The sequence below is a fragment of the Spinacia oleracea genome, chromosome 3 (genome assembly GCF_020520425.1).
Source record: "Spinacia oleracea cultivar Varoflay chromosome 3, BTI_SOV_V1, whole genome shotgun sequence".
Classification (NCBI taxonomy): domain Eukaryota; kingdom Viridiplantae; phylum Streptophyta; class Magnoliopsida; order Caryophyllales; family Amaranthaceae; genus Spinacia; species Spinacia oleracea.
The window spans coordinates 35,716,458-35,735,784 of NC_079489.1; the positions used below are offsets into that span (position 1 = coordinate 35,716,458).

General features: G+C 41.3%; 2 protein-coding genes and 1 pseudogene across 2 annotated transcripts; 2 read left to right on the forward strand and 1 right to left on the reverse strand.

The window, feature by feature from the left end:
* The window catches only part of LOC110797852 (auxin response factor 7-like), a 42,147-nt pseudogene extending 36,018 nt beyond the window's left edge, over nt 1-6,129 (forward strand).
* Nucleotides 6,130-6,302: 173 nt separating this feature from the next.
* LOC130469628 (uncharacterized) lies at nt 6,303-8,191 on the forward strand. The gene is made up of 3 exons (XM_056839023.1): nt 6,303-6,309; nt 6,388-7,238; nt 7,329-8,191. The coding sequence occupies exons 1-3, from the start codon at nt 6,303-6,305 to the stop codon at nt 7,914-7,916; spliced, it is 1,446 nt and encodes a 481-aa protein (XP_056695001.1). The 3' UTR covers nt 7,917-8,191.
* A 4,849-nt stretch (nt 8,192-13,040) lies between these two features.
* LOC110797853 (uncharacterized) lies at nt 13,041-15,467 on the reverse strand. Its single transcript, XM_022002978.2, has one exon. The coding sequence runs from the start codon at nt 15,465-15,467 to the stop codon at nt 13,041-13,043; it is 2,427 nt and encodes an 808-aa protein (XP_021858670.1).
* Between the last annotated feature and the right edge of the window lie 3,860 nt (nt 15,468-19,327).

Below are 19,327 nucleotides of genomic sequence, written 5' to 3' on the forward strand. Positions count from 1 at the left end.
TATGATTGTGGATATTATTTAATTGAATTTTAATTGTGCACATTTAAGATTAGGTTTTGTTGAATTTTAATTGTAGTTTTTGATGAATTGTAATAGGTTATTATAATAGTTGGTTTTGTTGGATTTATTTGTTTATTACATTTAGGTTTTATTGAATTAAGGTTATGAAATGAAATTCGGGTTTGTGAATTTGTGATGTGAAATGAATTGTACTATGGGAACTTGTTATTAGTTATGGTAGGTTTTGTTGGAAGCCATGGATTTATAATGATATGAATAGCCTAGTTTATATTCTAACCTTTGACAAAATTTGGTCATATTGTTTTATCTTTAGTGGTTGAAAATGGATCGGAGTTGGATGTATGGTAGTAAACGATTTTCTACAAGGTTCTTACAAGGGATTCAAGAGTTCATTAAGGTTGCCTTGAAACATCAATCAGAACATGAATCAAGTTTAATTCTGTGTCCTTGTTGTGATTGCAATAATTCAAGGGGGTATCGGGATATTGATGATATTGTTGATCACATAGTTCGTCGCGGTTTTAAGGGTAACTACACGACATGGACATGGCATGGTGAGAGCATAGATCATGGGGCAAGTTCTAGTATGCCGAGCTCGAGTCAGCATAATCATTGTGATAATGGTGATGATAATGAAATTGAGGATGATATTGGTGTTGAAAGTGAGGAAGAAGAGGAGAAAGATAGGATAGATGATATGATGCATGATGTGGAAGACCATCATTTCGTTGAGCGTCCCCATATGTATGATAGTATAATCAAAGCTTCCGCAACACCATTATATCCTGGTTCTACACAAACTGTACTTGGTGCCGTCATCGAATATTTCAACTTAAAGGTGGAAAACGGTTGGACCAACAAGAGTTTTTCACAGTTTTTGGAGGCCACGTCTGGTAATCTTCCTGAAGGAAACAAACTTCCAAGGTCTAACTATGAGGCCCAGAAGCTTATGTGTCCTTTGGGTATGGATTATGAGAAGATACACGCGTGTCCAAATGATTGCGTGTTGTATCGAAAGCAGTATGCAAATCTGCATGAGTGTCCAAGATGCGGATTGTCCCGTTACAAGATCGTGGAGAATGATGCAACATCAACTAAGAAGAAACCTTCTCCGGCTAAGGTGCTTTGGTATCTTCCAATTATACCAAGATTTAAGCGCCTTTTCTCAGAAGAGAAAACTGCAAAACTCTTGAGGTGGCATGCCGAAGGGAGGAAGAAAGATGGGTTAATGAGGCATCCTGCTGATTCTCCACAATGGAGGAACATTGATCGAAAGTACAAGGTCTTTAGGGAAGAAGTTCGGAATCTCAGGCTTGGTCTTTGCACGGATGGAATGAACCCATTTGGGACACTTAGTACCCAATATAGCACTTGGCCGGTTCTTCTCACCATATACAATTTGCCTCCTTGGTTATGCATGAAGCGTAGATACATCATGTTGTCGCTCTTAATCTCTGGGCCTAAACAACCCGGAAATGACATAGATGTGTATCTAGAGCCACTCATTGAAGATTTGAAATTTGTAATATGAACTTGATCTCTAGCTAGCTACGTACCTTTGTTGTAATAATTTTATGTTTGTTGTAACATGTTGGTTGATCGATCTATGACGAATTTAATTGCCTTTTATTGGGAACGTTAATTACGTTGTAAACTTTAGTGACAGGTATTAATTATAAATGTATTCCCGGTATTGGGAATGAAGCGTCTAATTTCAAAGACGATCATGTCGGAATTTCCAACTAAAATATTAAAAAACGAATATTTTTTTAAAAAAAAATAAGTCATTTGCAACGCACGTTAGCTCAATGTGCGAGGCAAATGACTTAATTTTTTGGCACTAAAATTGTCATTTGCGTCGCACATTAAGCTATTGTGCGTGGCAAATGACTTTTTTTTTTTGCGCCTAAAAGTCATTTGCGTCGCACATTTAGCTAATGTGCGACGCAAATAACTTTTCAGGCATGGTGCTGAAAAGTCATTTGCAACGCACATTTAGCTAATGTGCGACGCAAATAACTTTTCAGGCATGGTGCTGAAAAGTCATTTGCAACGCACATTTAGCTAATGTGCGTTGCAAATGACTTTTCAGCACCATGCCTGAAAAGTTATTTGCGTCGCACATTAGCTAAATGTGCGACGCAAATAAGGTTCATTTGCGTCGCACAAATGTGCGACGCAAATGACTTTTAGTCATTTGCGTCGAGAGCTTTTGCCACGCACGATATGCGACGCAAATGTGCTTAAAAGTGCGATGCAAATGACCCTTTTTCCATTAAAACAACCTCCAAAGGACAAGTACAAAAGGCATTTGTATTATGGATTTTTTTTTAATTGTTAATTGAAAGTGGTTGTGGGGTTAGACCTGTAGGTATGTGTAATTAGCAGGGGTGTATATGTGATTTTATATGGGGTCCACTATCTGAATATGGAAATATAGCACTTAAATCGGACAGCTATAAATGAGAAGCGTGGCACGGGATGGGGGGAGTATTTCCTTCTTTTTTTTTTTTTGCGCAGCCGTCATGGGCCTCATTGCTCAATATGCTGACCCGCTGTGTTAATAGGTTGGCTGGGATGAATCTACCGCTGGTGATCGACCAAGTCGAGTGTTCCCTAAGCAATCAGGAATGCCAGGTATGCTACTAGATTTAATTTTACCATGGAAGCTTAGTTAATCTCAATCTAAAGTTGTAGCTTTATACTAACCATTAACCGTTAATTGCATAAAGTGGTTTCCTGGTTGGTAAACATGGTTCCGGTGTATTGTTTCTTTCGATTTTGTTCATATCATAACTGGTTGTGTTAATATGCAGATGACGACTCTGATATGGGCAGCATATTCAAGAGAGGCATGCCCTGGCTTGGCGATGAATATGGCATGAAAGATGTTCCTAGCTCAATATTTCCTGGTTTGAGTTTCTTCCAGTGGATGAACATGCAACACAATAATCAAGTTCCTGGTGCACAAACTGGGATTTTTCCATCTATGCTAACAGCATCTGCCATGAATGGTGGCCTTGGTACTGATGATCCATCCAAGGTGTTGAACTTCCAAGCCCCGAATATGTCTATGCCAAATCTCCAGTTCAGCAAAGCTATCCAACATAATCAAGTTGGTTAATTGCAGCAACAATCTGCGAATTGGTCTCAACAGCAACAGCAACAGCTCCAGCAATTGTTGCAGAATCCTCTTAACTCACAACAGCAGCAGCAACAACAGCAGCCGCAACAGCAACAATCTCTGCAACAACAGCTGCAAAAACAACAAATACAGCAGCAGCAACAACATCAGCAACATCATCAACAACAGTTACAGCAGCAGCAGCAACAACAACAGCAACAGGAACAGTTACAGCAGCAACAACAGCATCAGCAACAGTTACAGCAGCAGCAACAACATCAGCATCAGCAGCAACAACAACATCAGCAACATCAGCAGCAACAACAACAACACCAACAGCAGCAAGCACAGCCAGCATCACATCCTGCACCACAAAAGCAACAAATACCTCAGTCAACATTTGTAAATAGTGGCCTCATTTCTCCTAACCAGAACATAAATCAGAATTTGCCGCAGTCTCCAATGTTCTCTCAGCTTCATCACCAGCAACTGCTAGGTGGAAATACCCAGGGCCCACCAAACCTTCCATCTAACAAAGATTCTCTTCATTTAACATCTTTAACTCCAGATATGCAGTTTCAGCAGCAAACAGAACAACAAAGTAATGTTCTACAGAGGCTTCAGCAGCAGCAGCAGCAACAAGCACAAATGCAACAGTCCTCCCAACAGTTACTTCAAGAGAGCTTATCACATAGGCCATCACCTGCCTTACAGAGCCTCTCAGAGCATCAGCTTCAACTTCAGCTGCTGCAAAAATTACAGCAGCAACCTCAACAGCATTCACAGCAGCAGCAACATCAACAACATTCACAGCAGTCACACCCTATGATGTCTCCTATTAGCTCTCATAGTAATCCTCAAGTAACAACACAACATGCTGCTCAACCAAACCAACATTTGCAGCAGCGTCCCTCGTCTCAATATCAGCCAACACAACAATTGGGTGTGGGTATGGGTATGGGAGTGGGTGTAAGCTCTATCACATCTCCGCTTATGAGTTCTCCAGCAGTTTCAGCAGTCCAACTTCAGGGAATGCAGAAAATAGGGGGGATTGTAAGATCATTATCTGGCCCAACTGATGGAGATGCTCCTTCGTGTTCAACTTCACCTTCTACAAACAATTGCCAGATTCCCCATTCAAACTTCTTGAATCGGAACCAGCAAGCGCGGAACATGCTAGTCGAGCATTCAATTACTGAGCCTAGTAGTAATATGGTACAGGATCTTCAACAAGAGAAGTCTGATATGAGAATCAAGAATGAAATTTCAACCTCAAAAGTAATAGAACCACCTAGAATTAACGGTGGCATCATCACTGATCCGTTGGAAGCTTCCTCTTCTGTTACTTCATATGGGTTGGATGCTAGTGGACTTCACCAGAATCTATCACTTCCAAGTTTTGGGTTGGATGGTGATGTTCAGTCCCTTCTAAGGCATAACAGTCTTCCTATTTAAACCGCCATGGATGATTTGACAACTGATAGCTTTTTGTCAAGGGGTTTTGATTCAGGGAAGGAGCTCCACAACTTGCTTTCTAGTTACAATGGTGCTCCTACTCCTAGAGATATTGAAACAGAATTATCTGCTGCTGGTATGAGCCCACAATCATTTGGGGTTCCAAATATACCTTTCAAGTCGGGTTGCTCAAATGATGTAGCAGCAATTAATAACCCTGCTGGTTTGGTTGGTGGGATTTGGCCAAGTCAGGCTCCACGTATAAGGACATATACAAAGGTTGGTTGTCCCGCTTATATTTAATTTGTACTTTGTGATAATTTGTTGTTTGTGAATTGAATATGAAAATGAGAAAGCAATAATTACCTGCTTATATATACTAAACACACTATTGTTATTTTTAAGTTACATATTTTTTGTTTCCTTTGTTCAATGTGATTCATGATCAACACATTTTAACATTGTTCTCATGTCATCACTTTTTCTAGTTCAAGATTTGTATATAGCCGTTGTGTTGGGAGTTCATCTACTTATTTGTGTTTCCTGTTTAACAAAAAAGGTACAAAAGCGTGGGTCAGTTGGTAGATCCATTGATGTTACCCGTTACAAGGGATACGATGAGCTCAGGCTTGATCTTGCTCGGATGTTTGGCATTGAAGGACAATTGGAAGATCCTCAAAGGAACAGATTGGAAACTGGTCTACGTAGATCATGAAAATAACATTCTACTCGTGGGAGATGATCCATGGGAGTAAGTATACCGTGACATTTTTTTTAAGAATTTATTATTTTATTATTCAGTTCAGTTCAGTAGAATTCAGTTAAGCTCAAAAGAACAAGGCCTAAGTATATCGTGATATTTTTTTTTAAGAATTTGTTATTGTGCTAATTCCAGTTCCTTGCCCTAAACTTCATTCTGTTTTGTTGAATGGCAGTGAATTTGTGAACTGTGTTCTAAGCATAAAGATATTGTCATCAGTTGAAGTGCAACAAATGAGTTTGGACGGAGATTTGGGTAGTGGACCAATCCCGAATCAAGCGTCTAGTGGTGCTGACAGTGACAATGCGTGGAGAGGATATGATGACCATTCTGCTGCCTCATTCAACCGTTAAAACTGCTTGTGAAATCTTCTTCGGTTATTGTTGGGTTGGAACACGGGCAAAATGGTCAGTGTCATCAACCAGAAGATACAACAATATTCAATACCCATAATAACCTGAAAACATCAATGTAACTTAGATACATGACTCATTTTTGAGCTATAGATTGAGCTCATACTCCCACTTTTTTTATATACTCCAACCTCTATATTGAGCTAGGGGAAGGAAGTAAAATTATGGGTCCTTAGGTTATAGCCTTATAGGAAAGTATGGACCAGGTTTAATTGTTTTTAGGCAACCTTTCTGTAAAGCTAGTGTATGTTGTAATAGAAGATATATAGTTTTGTACTGTAGTAGTTACTGACAAAGGAAAGGGGGTGGTGTGTGAACTTCATGTCAACCCTTGTAGTTTTATCACTTGTGATAGATATGGCTATGTAAATGCTATTAATTGAATTAAAGCAGATTTAGAATTTGATGTACTCAGTGTTTTTGTTGTTAATCTAAACATGATAAATGTTATTATATTTTGGGTAATCAGCCCTTGTCCGCTGTCGGCCTTTGCAACACCCACTGCTTTGGTAAACATATTTTCAGCCGAATGGGATGTACTTATTATTGCTATTTATAGCTTTGTGTATTGCATAAGCTTTTTGCCGGTTTTAACTGAGCCGTTGTCTTTGCAGGTACTAGAACATTGGATAGAGAAATTCTCGGATTTGACGAGAATTGGAGACCTGTGTGTATGCAGCCTCCGCCGCCTAAGGGAAAGTACGACACCATATCAACGTATTCGACCCGAGCTTCCTCTCGTCGCTCTACTGCCACTGTTGCAAAGAATCGTGTGAGTGCCGCCTGCAAATCCAAATCCTCCTCTGTCGTTGTTTCTCAAGCTCCGCCTTCATCCACAATGCAATCCAATCCAACAGGCCGAGGTGGAACCCGCCGAAAAAGGTCGTCTCTTAATTCCAGTCGGTCTAATCCGACTAAGAGGGCAAGGGCCACTGGTGAGGATGATGCTTACGCCGATCACGAGGCAAATGAGCCGGTCTTGGAGTCTGCCGCCAAGAAAACTACTGATACCGCCCTTCAGGCGCAGCCGTCTCCACCAGCTTCTATTGAGATTTTGGACGAGGGTCTTGTCGGCGGTTTTATTGAGGACTTCCACCGGCAAGCTACTTCTGCTGCTGTTACCGGTGGTAATTCTAGTATGCCTCCCGTCAGTCGCAGCGAGAACAAGTCTGGTGATTCTCGACTGAATTATCATCTGTCGCTTCGTACCGGCGGTTGGATTGAGGATACCCCCTTTAAGATCCCGGAAGCAATGAAATCATGGTTCGGGTCTTCTGGCGGCGAACCCACCGATCAGTTCTACCCAAACATTGATCTGCTGTGTGGGGAGTCGGTGGCGACGGATTCTGCTAAGGACGGTGGGGATTTGGGCTACCGTGCTTTTCGGGATCTGATTACTCCTGCTGACAGGCCACAGGGTCAGATTGACGCCCCTGCTGCTCAGCATTTCAACGATTTGTACAAGGTATTTCTTGCTTAGTTTGCTACAACTTTCTATCCGGCTATTTTTTATTACTCATTTGTACAACGATTTTTTTTTTGTTTTGTTTCTTAGGCTGTTCAATCCAGCATGGATTTGTACTATGTCTATCGTTGGAACCAGATGCAGCTGACGCAGAATAGCATTGATATTGCCGAGCTGAAGAAGCGGGCTGAGGCGGCTGAATCTGCTTTGAAGATTAATGAGAAGAAGTTGGAGAGTGCTTCTTCGAATTTGGAGGCGGCGAACCGAAGGCTGGAAGAGGTTGAGCCGAAGCTGAAGGCTGAAACTGAGAGGGCAGACGGTCTGACTGAGGAGCTGACTGATCTTAACCAGAGTTTGCCTGTGGTGAAGAAGACTGCCGCCAAGAGAGCTGTTGATAAGCTTCTCCAGTCTGACTGGTTTAATGATATTCTTACTCTGCGCCATAACGGTGGTTGGTGCGCTGCTCATCGGGTTGTTTTCCATGTGAAGAAGCTGGATGAGGATGGGTGGCAAGAATTTGAGGCTGGGTATGAGGAGAAGGAGCTGTACAAGGTTGCTACCGGCTTTGAGCCTCAGGAGCTACCCGAGGCTGTGATTTGCAATGCCAATCAAAGAACCTTGCCCCCCTTGCAAGTTCCAGAAGATGCCTACTGGTCTGGTGATGAGCGTGCCGTTTGACGGTCTTGGCAGTCATCACCCTCCTCTTCTTGCGGATCCTCTACTTTTCCCAGCCGGCCTCATACATGTTAGGGTTTTTTAGTTTAGGCGGTTGGCTTTTGACTTTTTGCCAGATGCTGTTAGGGCACTTATTGTTGATGTAACATATCTTAGAACATCGTTTTATTGTAGGGGTGTCGGTTTTTAACCGACATCTTTTGTGCCTTGTGATCAGCTAATCACTTCGCAAGATTTTTTGGTGATGGCTGTCGGTTTTTAGTGTTTTTTCTGTTGTAATCATGCATTTATAACAAGTAGTTTTTGATTGTATGTTTACTTCGTTTTGCGTATGATACTTCCATTTTATTAGCATGAACTCTTATTTGTTGACGGCCTTTCTATATTGTTAACTTGTTAAAATGATACACTTCGAAATGATTGTTATATTTCGAAATGGAGTGCATCTTAACAGCGTTTATTTTCTCTAACACTTTTAATTACAACAATTTATTATGGATTGCTACGCTTCACAGTAAAAGTGTCCATACGGCATTTATTTTCTTTACTGTTACTGATCACATCCATACACTTCGTTGAATGCTACGCTTCACAATGGAGTGCCCCTTAACGGCATTTATTTTCTCCAAAGCTACTAATCACAACAACTTTATTATGGACTGCTACGCTTCGCAGTAAAGTGCCCAAACGGCATTTATTTTCTTTACTGTTACTGATCACATCCATACACTTCGTTGAATGCTACGCTTCGCAATGGAGTGCCCCTTAACGGCATTTATTTTCTCCAAAGCTACTAATCACAACAACTTTATTATGGACTGCTACGCTTCGCAGTAAAGTGCCCAAACGGCATTTATTTTCTTTACTGTTACTGATCACATCCATACACTTCGTTGAATGCTACGCTTCGCAATGGAGTGCCCCTTAACGGCATTTATTTTCTCCAAAGCTACTAATCACAACAACTTTATTATGGACTGCTACGCTTCGCAGTAAAGTGCCCAAACGGCATTTATTTTCTTTACTGTTACTGATCACATCCGTACACTTCGTTGAATGCTACGCTTCGCAATGGAGTGCCCCTTAACGGCATTTATTTTCTCCAAAGCTACTAATCACAACAACTTTATTATGGACTGCTACGCTTCACAGTAAAGTGCCCAAACGGCATTTATTTTCTTTACTGTTACTGATCACATCCATACACTTCGTTGAATGCTACGCTTCGCAATGGAGTGCCCCTTAACGGCATTTATTTTCTCCAAAGCTACTAATCACAACAACTTTATTATGGACTGCTACGCTTCACAGTAAAGTGCCCAAACGGCATTTATTTTCTTTACTGCTACTGATCACATCCATACACTTCGTTGAATGCTACGCTTCACAATGGAGTGCCCCTTAACGGCATTTATTTTCTCCAAAGTTACTAATCACAACAACTTTATTATGGACTGCTACGCTTCACAGTAAAGTGCCCAAACGGCATTTATTTTCTTTACTGCTACTGATCACATCCATACACTTCGTTGAATGCTACGCTTCACAATGGAGTGCCCCTTAACGGCATTTATTTTCTCCAAAGTTACTAATCACAACAACTTTATTATGGACTGCTACGCTTCACAGTAAAGTGCCCAAACGGCATTTATTTTCTTTACTGTTACTGATCACATCCATACATTACCTTTGCGTGTTGACTTGTGCCGCGTTTGTTTTTTGCTTTTTTCTTCCTTCATTTATGGACTGGCCAATTTGAGGACCGCCCTAATTATACATAACAGCAAAATGCAGACTGCTATTGCAATCAGTCTGCTCATACATAATCATTATAGTTTTTCAAACATAGTACTTTCTCAGAGTACTGGCGTTCCAGGAGTTTTTGAGTGCGGTACCATCCATTTGCATTAACCGGTATGATCCAGGAACTATTTCCTCCCATATCTGGTATGGTCCTTCCCAATTGGCTGTCAGCTTTCCTTGAGCATTTCCTTTTCCTGTTGCCGCCGTTCTCCGCAGTACCAGGTCTCCCACTCCTAGAGGCCGATGCTTCACTTTCTTGTTGTATGCTCTGCTCATTCTGCTTTTGTATGCTGCCGAACTTACTTCTGCTTTCATGCGGATTTCTGGCATGAAATCCAACTGGTGTCGCAGCAGCTGATCGTTTCTCTCCTCATCGTAATGCTGGATTCGCATGGTTGGCAGAGCCATTTCTGCCGGTATGACAGCCTCAGACCCGAAGCTCAATTTGAACGGACTCTCGCCGGTAGCCTCCTTGATAGCAGTTCTGTTGCACCACAGAATTTCTGGCATAAGATCTGCCCATTTGCCTTTACAGTCTTCTAGCTTCTTTTTCAGTGCAGCCAGGATTTGCTTATTCGCCGCCTCTGCTTGACCATTGCTCTGTGGGTGACATACTGATGAGTGAGCTAACTTTACTCTGTATAATCCCAGGAAGCATTGTATGGGTGCACAATCAAACTGTGATCCATGATCAAAAACTATTGCCTGCGGCAGCCCGAATCTTGTTATTATATTTTTCCATATGAATTTTTTCACCTGGTTTGCCGTTATTTTTGCTACCGGCTCTGCTTCTATCCACTTGGTGAAGTAGTCCACTGCTACTATTAAGAACTTGCGCCCTCCAGCCGCCATTGGGAATGGTCCAACAATATCCATTCCCCATTGTGCGAATGGGATTGGGTTCAGAATGGGCATCAAATCATTGGCCGGTAAGTTTATCACAGCTGAAAACTTTTGACATTTCTCGCACTTTTTTACATAAGCTCGACAATCTTCTAACATTGTTGGCCAGTAATAGCCTTGCCTTTGACAGATGATGGCAAGGGGTTTTCCACCGGCATGGTTCCCACATGTTCCTTCGTGCATCTCTTCGATCAGCCTTGCTGACTCGAATGCTGTCAGGCACCTTAAGAATGGCAGGCTAAATGACTTTTTGTACAACCGTCCCCACATGATGATGTACCAAACCGAGTCCCTTCTTGTCTTTTTGGCCTCAGCAAAATCTGCTGGTAGGGCTCCGGTCTGTATGTATGTTTGGATATTATCGTACCATTCTGAGGTAGTTGTGATGGCCATGACCCGTATTATCTCCGACTCCGTACTTCGCTTATTCATGACTTCCATCATGACTGTTCTTTTCAAGTCGGCGACATTTGAACTTGCTAACTTTGATAGGGCGTCTGCCAGTGTGTTCTCTGCTCGGGGTACCAGATTAATGCTGAATTTCTCTAGCTGAGCCGACACCGACCTCAACTTCTCCAGGTATTTGACCATCGAAGGTTCTTTGGCCTCATATTCTCCGCTGAATTGACTTGCTACCAGCTGGGAGTCTGTTGTCAGTATTACTCTTTTGGCATCTGCTGCGAGGCACATTTGGATGCCGGCAATTGCTGCCTCGTTATTTGACGCGTTGAACGTAACCTTTATAGCATACTCAAAAATGTCTCCTGCTGGCGATTTCATGATTATTCCAGCCCCACTGCCTGTCTGTGCAGCTGAACCATCCACTGACACATCCCATACTTCAGCTTGTACTTCATCTTCTTGGTATGACGCTTCAACTATGAAGTCCGCCAATGCCTGGGCTTTGATTGCAGTTCTTGGCCGGAATTCCAAGTCAAACTCGGACAACTCTATTGCCCATTTTAGCAACCGGCCTGATGTATCTAGCTTGCTGATGGCTTTTTCGAGAGGAAAGTTTGTTAGCACTTCGATTGTATGCGCATCAAAGTATGGTCTTAACTTTCTAGCCGCGATGAGGACTGCATATGCCATTTTTTCCACCAACGTGTACCTTGTTTCTGGGCCGTTTAGCACATGGCTCACAAAATATACCGGCTGCTGCCCTTTGTTCTCTGTTTCGGCTACCAGTACTGCTGCAACTGTCTTTGGCGACGCCGATATGTACAGTTGTAATTTGCCGCCCTCTTTTGCCCTTGCTATTGTTGGCAGGTTCTTTAAGTGACTTTTTAGAGCTTCCAAGGCCTCTTGCTCTGCCGGCCCCCATTTGAACTTCTTGTTTTGCCTCAGGGTTGTGAAGAAGGGCATTTGCTTATCTGCCGACTTGCTCACAAATCTGTTTAAGGCGGCCATTTTTCCTGTCAGCCGCTGTATGTCTTTTACGCTCTTGGGTTGCGGCAGACTGATGATTGCTTCTACTTTTTCAGGGTTAGCGTCTATGCCACGCTCGCTGACCAAGAAACCCAGGAATTTTCCCGACCTTACTCCGAAGACGCATTTTTTTGGGTTTAATTTCATCCTGTATTTTCTCAAAGTTTCAAAAGTTTCTCGGAGGTCGCTAACATGATCCTCCTCCTTCCGGCTTTTTACGATAGAGTCATCTACATAGACCTCCACGTTTCTGCCTTTTTGGTCGGCAAACACCTTGTCAACCAGCCTTTGATATGTTGCCCCTGCATTTTTCAACCCGAACGGCATCGCCTTATAACAGAAAACTCCTGCATCTGTGATAAAGGCCGCCTTCTTCCTGTCTGATTTATGCAGGCTGACCTGATGATACCCTGAGAAAGCATCTAGGAAACTGAGCATTGCATGACCGCTAGTGGAGTCTACCAGCCTATCAATCCGTGGCAGTGGGTAGAAATCTTTCGGACATGCTCTGTTAAGGTTGGTGAAATCTACGCACATTCTCCATGACCCACTTGACTTTTTTACCATTACCACGTTTGCCAGCCATTCGGGGTAGTCACATGGCTCAATGAAACCTGCCGCCAGAAGTTTATCCACCTCTTCTTGTATTGCTGTCATTTTTTCCGTGGAGAAATTACGTTTTTTCTGCCGTACAGGCCTAACATTCCTGTCGGCGTTTAATCGGTGAACCATTATCTCTGGATCGATACCAGGCATCTCATCCGCCGAGAATGCGAAGATGTCCGCGTGCTCTCTCAGCAAGCTTATGAGGTTAACCTTCATGTCACTCCCCATTTCTGTACCGATCACGACTGTTCTATCCATGTTTCCAGCCTCCAGCTCGATATTTTCTGTTAGACCATCTGGCATTGGTCTTGGTGCTGATATCGGCCTTTCATCAAAGTGTCCCATGTTTAGGTCGGTTCGACCCCTTTTTGTGCAGCTCTTCCTTTTTTACAGTTGTTCTTGTCTTGCCGGCTTAGTAGTCAAGTGTATCTCTTGCCTTGCCGGCTCAGTAGTCAGGTTCACTTCTGGGACCATTCTTCCCGGTGTTCTCAAAGCAGTCAAGTAACAGGACCTTGCCGCCAACTGACTTCCCCTTATCTTTGCCGGCCTTTCCAGGTTCGACATATATATCATTGTCAAGTGATAGGTGGAGACTACCGCCTGCACGTCATGTATGAATGGGCGACCGATGATCACATTGTAGGCCGGTGGCACTTTAATGATTAGGAAATCCACCATGAGATCTCGCATTTCGGATCCTTCTCCGATTTTCACCGGCAGCCTTATACTACCCTCTGGGTACACTGTAGATCCTGAGAAACCGATTACTGGGTAGTTCACCCTTTGAAGTTCATCCTCTGGTATGTGCAATTGTTTGAAAGCTTCCCAGAAGATGATGTTTGCTGAGCTGCCGCCGTCTACCAGTACTCTGTTCACATCGGCATTTGCTATATCAATTGTAAGAACTAGTGGGTCATCATGCGGGAAAATGATGCCTCTGCAATCCGATTCCGAGAACGTCATCACTGGTATGCTGGGTGGGTTAGGCCACACTCTTGTGTTATGAAAGTTTACCATGTGCCTGTGTTCCTCCAAGCTTCTACTGGCGCCGCTTATTGTCCCTCCGTGGACTGGGCCGCCAGAAATTACATACACGGGTGGTTTTTTTCCGCCATCCCTCTGTTCTGCTCTGGCACTGGTTTCCGGCTGTTTTTGCTCGATTCTAGGCGGCTGATATGGTTGCTCGATTCTAGGGTATTGTTGTTGATTTTGCTGTTGTGGCCGGTATGAATTGGTAGGGTTTCCTCCCACCGAGTTGTTGTTACCATTTCCCTGCCTTGCCCTATACTGTGAGAAATACCCCTTTCTGACCATATCCTCAATGTTGTCTTTGAGGTCTCTGCAGTCCTCTGTTAGGTGGCCGTGCTCATTATGGAAGTCACAGAATTTCTTGACATTCCTTTCCCTACTCTGCATTGGTGGCGGCCTTCTCCAGCCATCCATCTTGTTGTTTATGTTATAAATTGCCGTCCGCGGTGTGTTCAGCGGAGTGTAGTTATCAAAGAGTCCTCTGGACTCCCTTTTGTCTTGCCGGCTTCTCTGCCCTTGTGGATTGGCATTTCTGTTATTCTGGTTTCTCTGCCCTGCCCCTTGCTGATTATTGCTCTGATGAAAATTGTTTCCTCCTTTTCCCGTCTGTGGGTTATAGCCTGGATTGTACCCGACATTTCCGCCGGTTGCCACTACCACATTGGAGATCTTCATCATTTCATCCCCCCTGATGTACTCGTTGGCCTTGTGTAGGACGTCACCCAGATTGGTGTATGACTTCCGGCTGAGATATTTCTTGAATTCGCACTCTTGCATTCCCCTCATAAGAGCCAGAACAGCAACCTCCTGCTGCAAATTGGGAATAGTGATTGACTCGTTGTTAAAGCGGGTAAGATAATCCCTTAACGGCTCTCTATCTCTTTGAGCGAACGACATCAACCCTCCCGATGATTTCTTTCTCTTCTGTTTGCTCACAAATCGTGACAAAAACGACGCCTGCAGCTGTCGAAAACTGTATATGTAGTGTGCCTCTATGCCCTTATACCAGCTTGCTGCAACTCCTAGGAGTGTGGATGTGAATACCTTGCACCACATGGCATCAGAATCAGTGTACAACATCATGTGCTGTTCGAATGTGGTGCAATGATCCTCCGGATCTGTCGTCCCATCGTATCTTCCTGTCGGGATTTTTATCCTTTCCATCCTTTCTTCTAGGATTTCTCGGCACAGGGGAGAATCCTTTGGCTGGATTGTCTGCCGTCTAGCTATCTGTGGAACCGGCGCTTTTCGTTCGTATTCCGCGATGGGGACTTTCTCTGTTTCAGGCCATTCTGTTTCCGCCGGATCCGAGCGCTTTCTTTTTTCTGGGGTGTTTTCTTGATTCAGGGCGGTTAGGAGATCCCTAACAGGTAACTGGGGGACCGCCGACCTGGTCTTTCTTAGACTGCCGACTGACCCTGGCTGCTGCGAGGCTGGTAGCTCTGACAAAGCGGCCATCACCGCTGACAGTGTTTTCAATTGCTCTCCCGTGAATACTTCCGACAGGGGAGACAGGCGCTCCTGCAGCGTCTGCTCCAGCGGAGTTTTCGGTTGCTCTCTGGCAGGGCTTTCTATTTCTAACTCATCGTCGTTCTCCACTGTAAATTCCCTTTGTGCCGGTATCGGGGTGTTTTTTGTTATTGGGCTGATAACTGATTGTGCTTGTGACGGATGGACGGGGTTTAGAAGTGAGGGTTGAAACTTGGAGGTTGTCGCCGGTTGTGGGGTTGTTGCTTTTTCTTGACTTTTCTTTGATTTTTTACCGTCTTTCTGTGAGAAATCCATGCTGACTGTTCTACCGTTTCAAGGGATAAGGTCCCCTCCTTCTAGCGCCAATTGTTCCGGGTGTGGAATGAGAACAGCTGACTGTGGGATACTGGATTCCTGTCGAGGTTGCCGGTTGATATCTGCACAACAGAATGGATCAACTAGCCTCGGGGGTGGTTCGAGGATCCCCCCTCCGATGCCTAAGTAAGATTACTGAGAGATTAAGAGATGATTAAGAGAGTAAGAAAGAAGTGTGTTTAAGTGTTTGTGTACCTCATAGCAATAAATGAGGTGCTCCTTATATAGACCAATCCAAGGGTACGATCTGGTAGGTCCCTTGTGGTTAGATAGCGACCTGTTGATAGTGACCCTTGGTTGGTTGTCTTCATGATAATGCCGGTAGGTTGTCTTGCAAATAATGCCGGTAGAGGATATTTACCTAAGATGACCAGATTACCTGCAGGTTAAGTTTACATACGGGGAGTTCTGCCGGTACCAGGTGGTGCCGGTAGGACACCCCGTACAATAAAGAAAGCCAATCTCCCTGGAGTTAAACCATCTGCAACCATTGAAGCATCCAACTTTGGAGATTGGGCAAATGTACCTCCTTCCTCCTTGCCACTGATTCCTGCAGACTTCTCTCTTGCACCAGTAGTGACCTTTGTGGTAACAAACATTGAGTTTAGTGTAACCAGATGTTCTAATTCTCTTTCGGAAATTGTTGATGTATTCTTGATAACTAGGGCTTTGGTTTGGTTTTGATGTACATCTCAATTGTCTGCATCTCTGCCACTCAAAGTTAGGTTATTTACAGAAGCATCACCTAACACAGCAAATGATGTACCAACTTCTCAAGATTCTCATTTGTCTAACTGTAGCTCACTTCAACCTAAACAAAGCTTCTGGCTAAGCTCTACAAATCGATTATCCAGGATGCACTTAACAAATCTGGATCTCCAGGGGTGTCTATCCCATCAGGTACTTGCAACTTGCAAGTGTATGGAATGGGAATTTGCCATCTCTGTCAGTTTTATGCTAAAGATTGATAATAAAAGTATCAACTAACATTTTGGAAATGGCTTTATTCAAACTGTATTTATCAAAAACCCATCCTTTCACAATTGTTAAAATCGGCCAAGAGATCGTTTGTTATGCAGCTAATTTGAACTAATAACGTGACAACTAATTCTAGGGCTTTTAGGAGTCAACAAGTGACCTTGATCCCCCAGATAACGGAATGTTTATGATGTGACCTTGATCCCCCCCAAAAGCCCTATCCTACCATAACTATTAACTAGTAGCATACTAGCATTCAGATAATTTTGGTGTTGGTCGGAACTTCATGGAGAGTCTTGTCTCACCTCATTGGCTCATTGGAGTAATGTGGTTCAAGTTGGAATAATTTTAAACCAATGTCGTAAAACTAATTTCATTTGCATATTCTTAATTTTTTTGCATAGTCCGGTTAAGTACGGAGTACTCCGTATCAAAAGGTATTGCGTGTACAAGGTGTACAATATAATAAATTTATTGTACACCAATATAACTTTTACCCATTTTTGTATAACTTTAACCTAGTTTTGATTAATTTTATATTAGTAAAAAAAAGTTAATAGATAAATATTTTAAAGGATTAAATGATTAATTTAATACATTATTATTGATTTTGAAGAAATAAGTTTTACTAAAATGAAAAAATTAATCACTAAAAAATAGATAACTTTTACCTATATAAGATTAACTTTTAAGCATTTTTAGTTAACTTTTACTTCGGTGTACAATAAATATTATACACCCCTTGTAAATAAGAATTTGTGACTCCGTATAAAGCTCTTTATTTTTCTATATATAAGATTTTTCTTTTCGGTTTCTCTAATTAAGGTAATTTGTTTATTTTATGTGGAGATGGCTAACGTGGTGGGTTGGGTGGAACATGAGTGAGTTTGTGGGTTGGGGATAATTGACATACGACCCGCCTGAGTTAACTTACAACCCGTTTAATCCAAAACGTTTATAACCAGTTTTTCCCGAACTATTTACAACTGTAACACATTTTATTTGATTCAAATTAAAAGTTTTTGTACTATAACGTTTTTATAAATTAGTGTTTTCATATATAGAACATTAAATATATTTATATAGTTATATAATTACCGTCAAACATAGTTATATAGTTGTAAACTTATAATCTCATAAAAGTATATAGAATAGATAGTTGTAAACTAATAATCTCACAAAGTTATATACTTATATAGTTACACTATTATATCGTTATAGATTTATATCCTTATATAGTTATAGTTTTGTAGGGTTTTAGTTCAATCTAGTTATAATCATCAATTCATCAGTTATTAGCTTATTAGATTAACCAAAGGTACAATGTTATATTCCTTAATTCTTGACAATGTTATAAAAACTTAAGAAGTTGTATTATTTTATTAGTCTTGCACTCTTGTATTGACTCATATTCAACTTATTAGTCAATTACGTAGTACTAAACTAAATTGATCAAATTCAATACGTTATAAGTTTATTATAAGTTATAACCAACTAACTAATATAAAAAAAACTATGTTGTTCTAACTGAATCGACTTAATTCATTAACTAATTGAAATTATTTGTCTCGTTTCGTTGTTGATTATGTTAGTCTCGTTGTTGTTTAAACCAATATGAATATATGATAAACTTGTATTTACAAATTTTACAAATACATTACGTATTAGTTCATCATTATCGATTATTCATTACTACGTTAATTATTAGTTATTAATTCATGAATACGAAATGATAAATTCTATTAGTCATTAGTCATTAGTTCATCGTTATCGATGATTAAACTAAGTCTTATACCATATACTCATTAACTCTATTGGTCTTAAGTATTTAACACTTTTAAAATTTAATTACCGCATTTGTCTCCTAGTTAAGACATCCCTATTATAATTTATAAACGTATTGAAAATTGTGGTTTTCCTAATAACTGATATTGTGTTATAATTTGCATTCGAATTGACCTAACGCGATATAAACCCGACCTGATATGATATGAACCTATTACAACCCAGCTAAACCCGTTTACAACACGATATTAGCTTCGATGGAAGATCTGGAGACATTGAAGGAAGCAGTTGGTGTTGTTCATGGTGCAGTAGCAGCATTCCAAAACTAAAAGGATGATCATTCGAATGACCTCCTTGATGAAATCCTCGACTTTGAAATCATGGAACTTAATTAGGCTATCATGGTGGAAGCCTTACAAAAAGTTGCTTCAAATAGGAATCCGAACAATCTGTGGGTCAAAATCCGGCCGAACATATTTTTGATCCAACCAATCAAAAATCTTTATTTGTAGTAATAAATGAGCGGTTTTTCTAATGTGTGCCCATGGGCACACATTAAGAAAACAAATTCCCTAATAATTATTTGATTTTGAGGGATCTCTATTAGTTTAAAAAAGATAGGTTGAATATTTGGTATGTGAAATAATAAAAGCTTCCTTAACTTTAACTCTTACCAATTTTATTTTTTTTCCTAATTTAATATTCACTTATTTTGGCCAACTTTCCAAACAATTTTAATTGAGATTGAGAATTATTTACTTTTTGCATATGGCACATTAATTAAACAAATTTGGTAAAACTAATTCCATAGCTTGGCGCCATGGAGCAGTAGCGTGAATTTTAATTAGCAGAGCGAGCTATAGCTAATTAGGGGCATTGAGTTGAATTTACGACCATGAGGTACGTACTACGTAGTACGTACTATTTTTCAAATTAATTTTGTCTTTTAGATTGATGTTGGGAAGTTGGCAAAAATAAATCAACATGAAAAATAGGAAAAAAAAAATATAAAATGGGTAAAAGTTAAAATTTAGAAA

Excerpts from the sequence above, each read along its gene's own strand:
- LOC130469628 (XM_056839023.1), top strand. Across the intron at positions 7,239-7,328 it reads ATTTCAACGATTTGTACAAG|GCTGTTCAATCCAGCATGGA; the intron begins GTATTTCTTGCT and ends TTTGTTTCTTAG.
- LOC110797853 (XM_022002978.2), bottom strand. The coding sequence starts at position 15,467 with ATGGATTTCTCACAGAAAGACGGTAAAAAATCAAAGAAAAGTCAAGAA.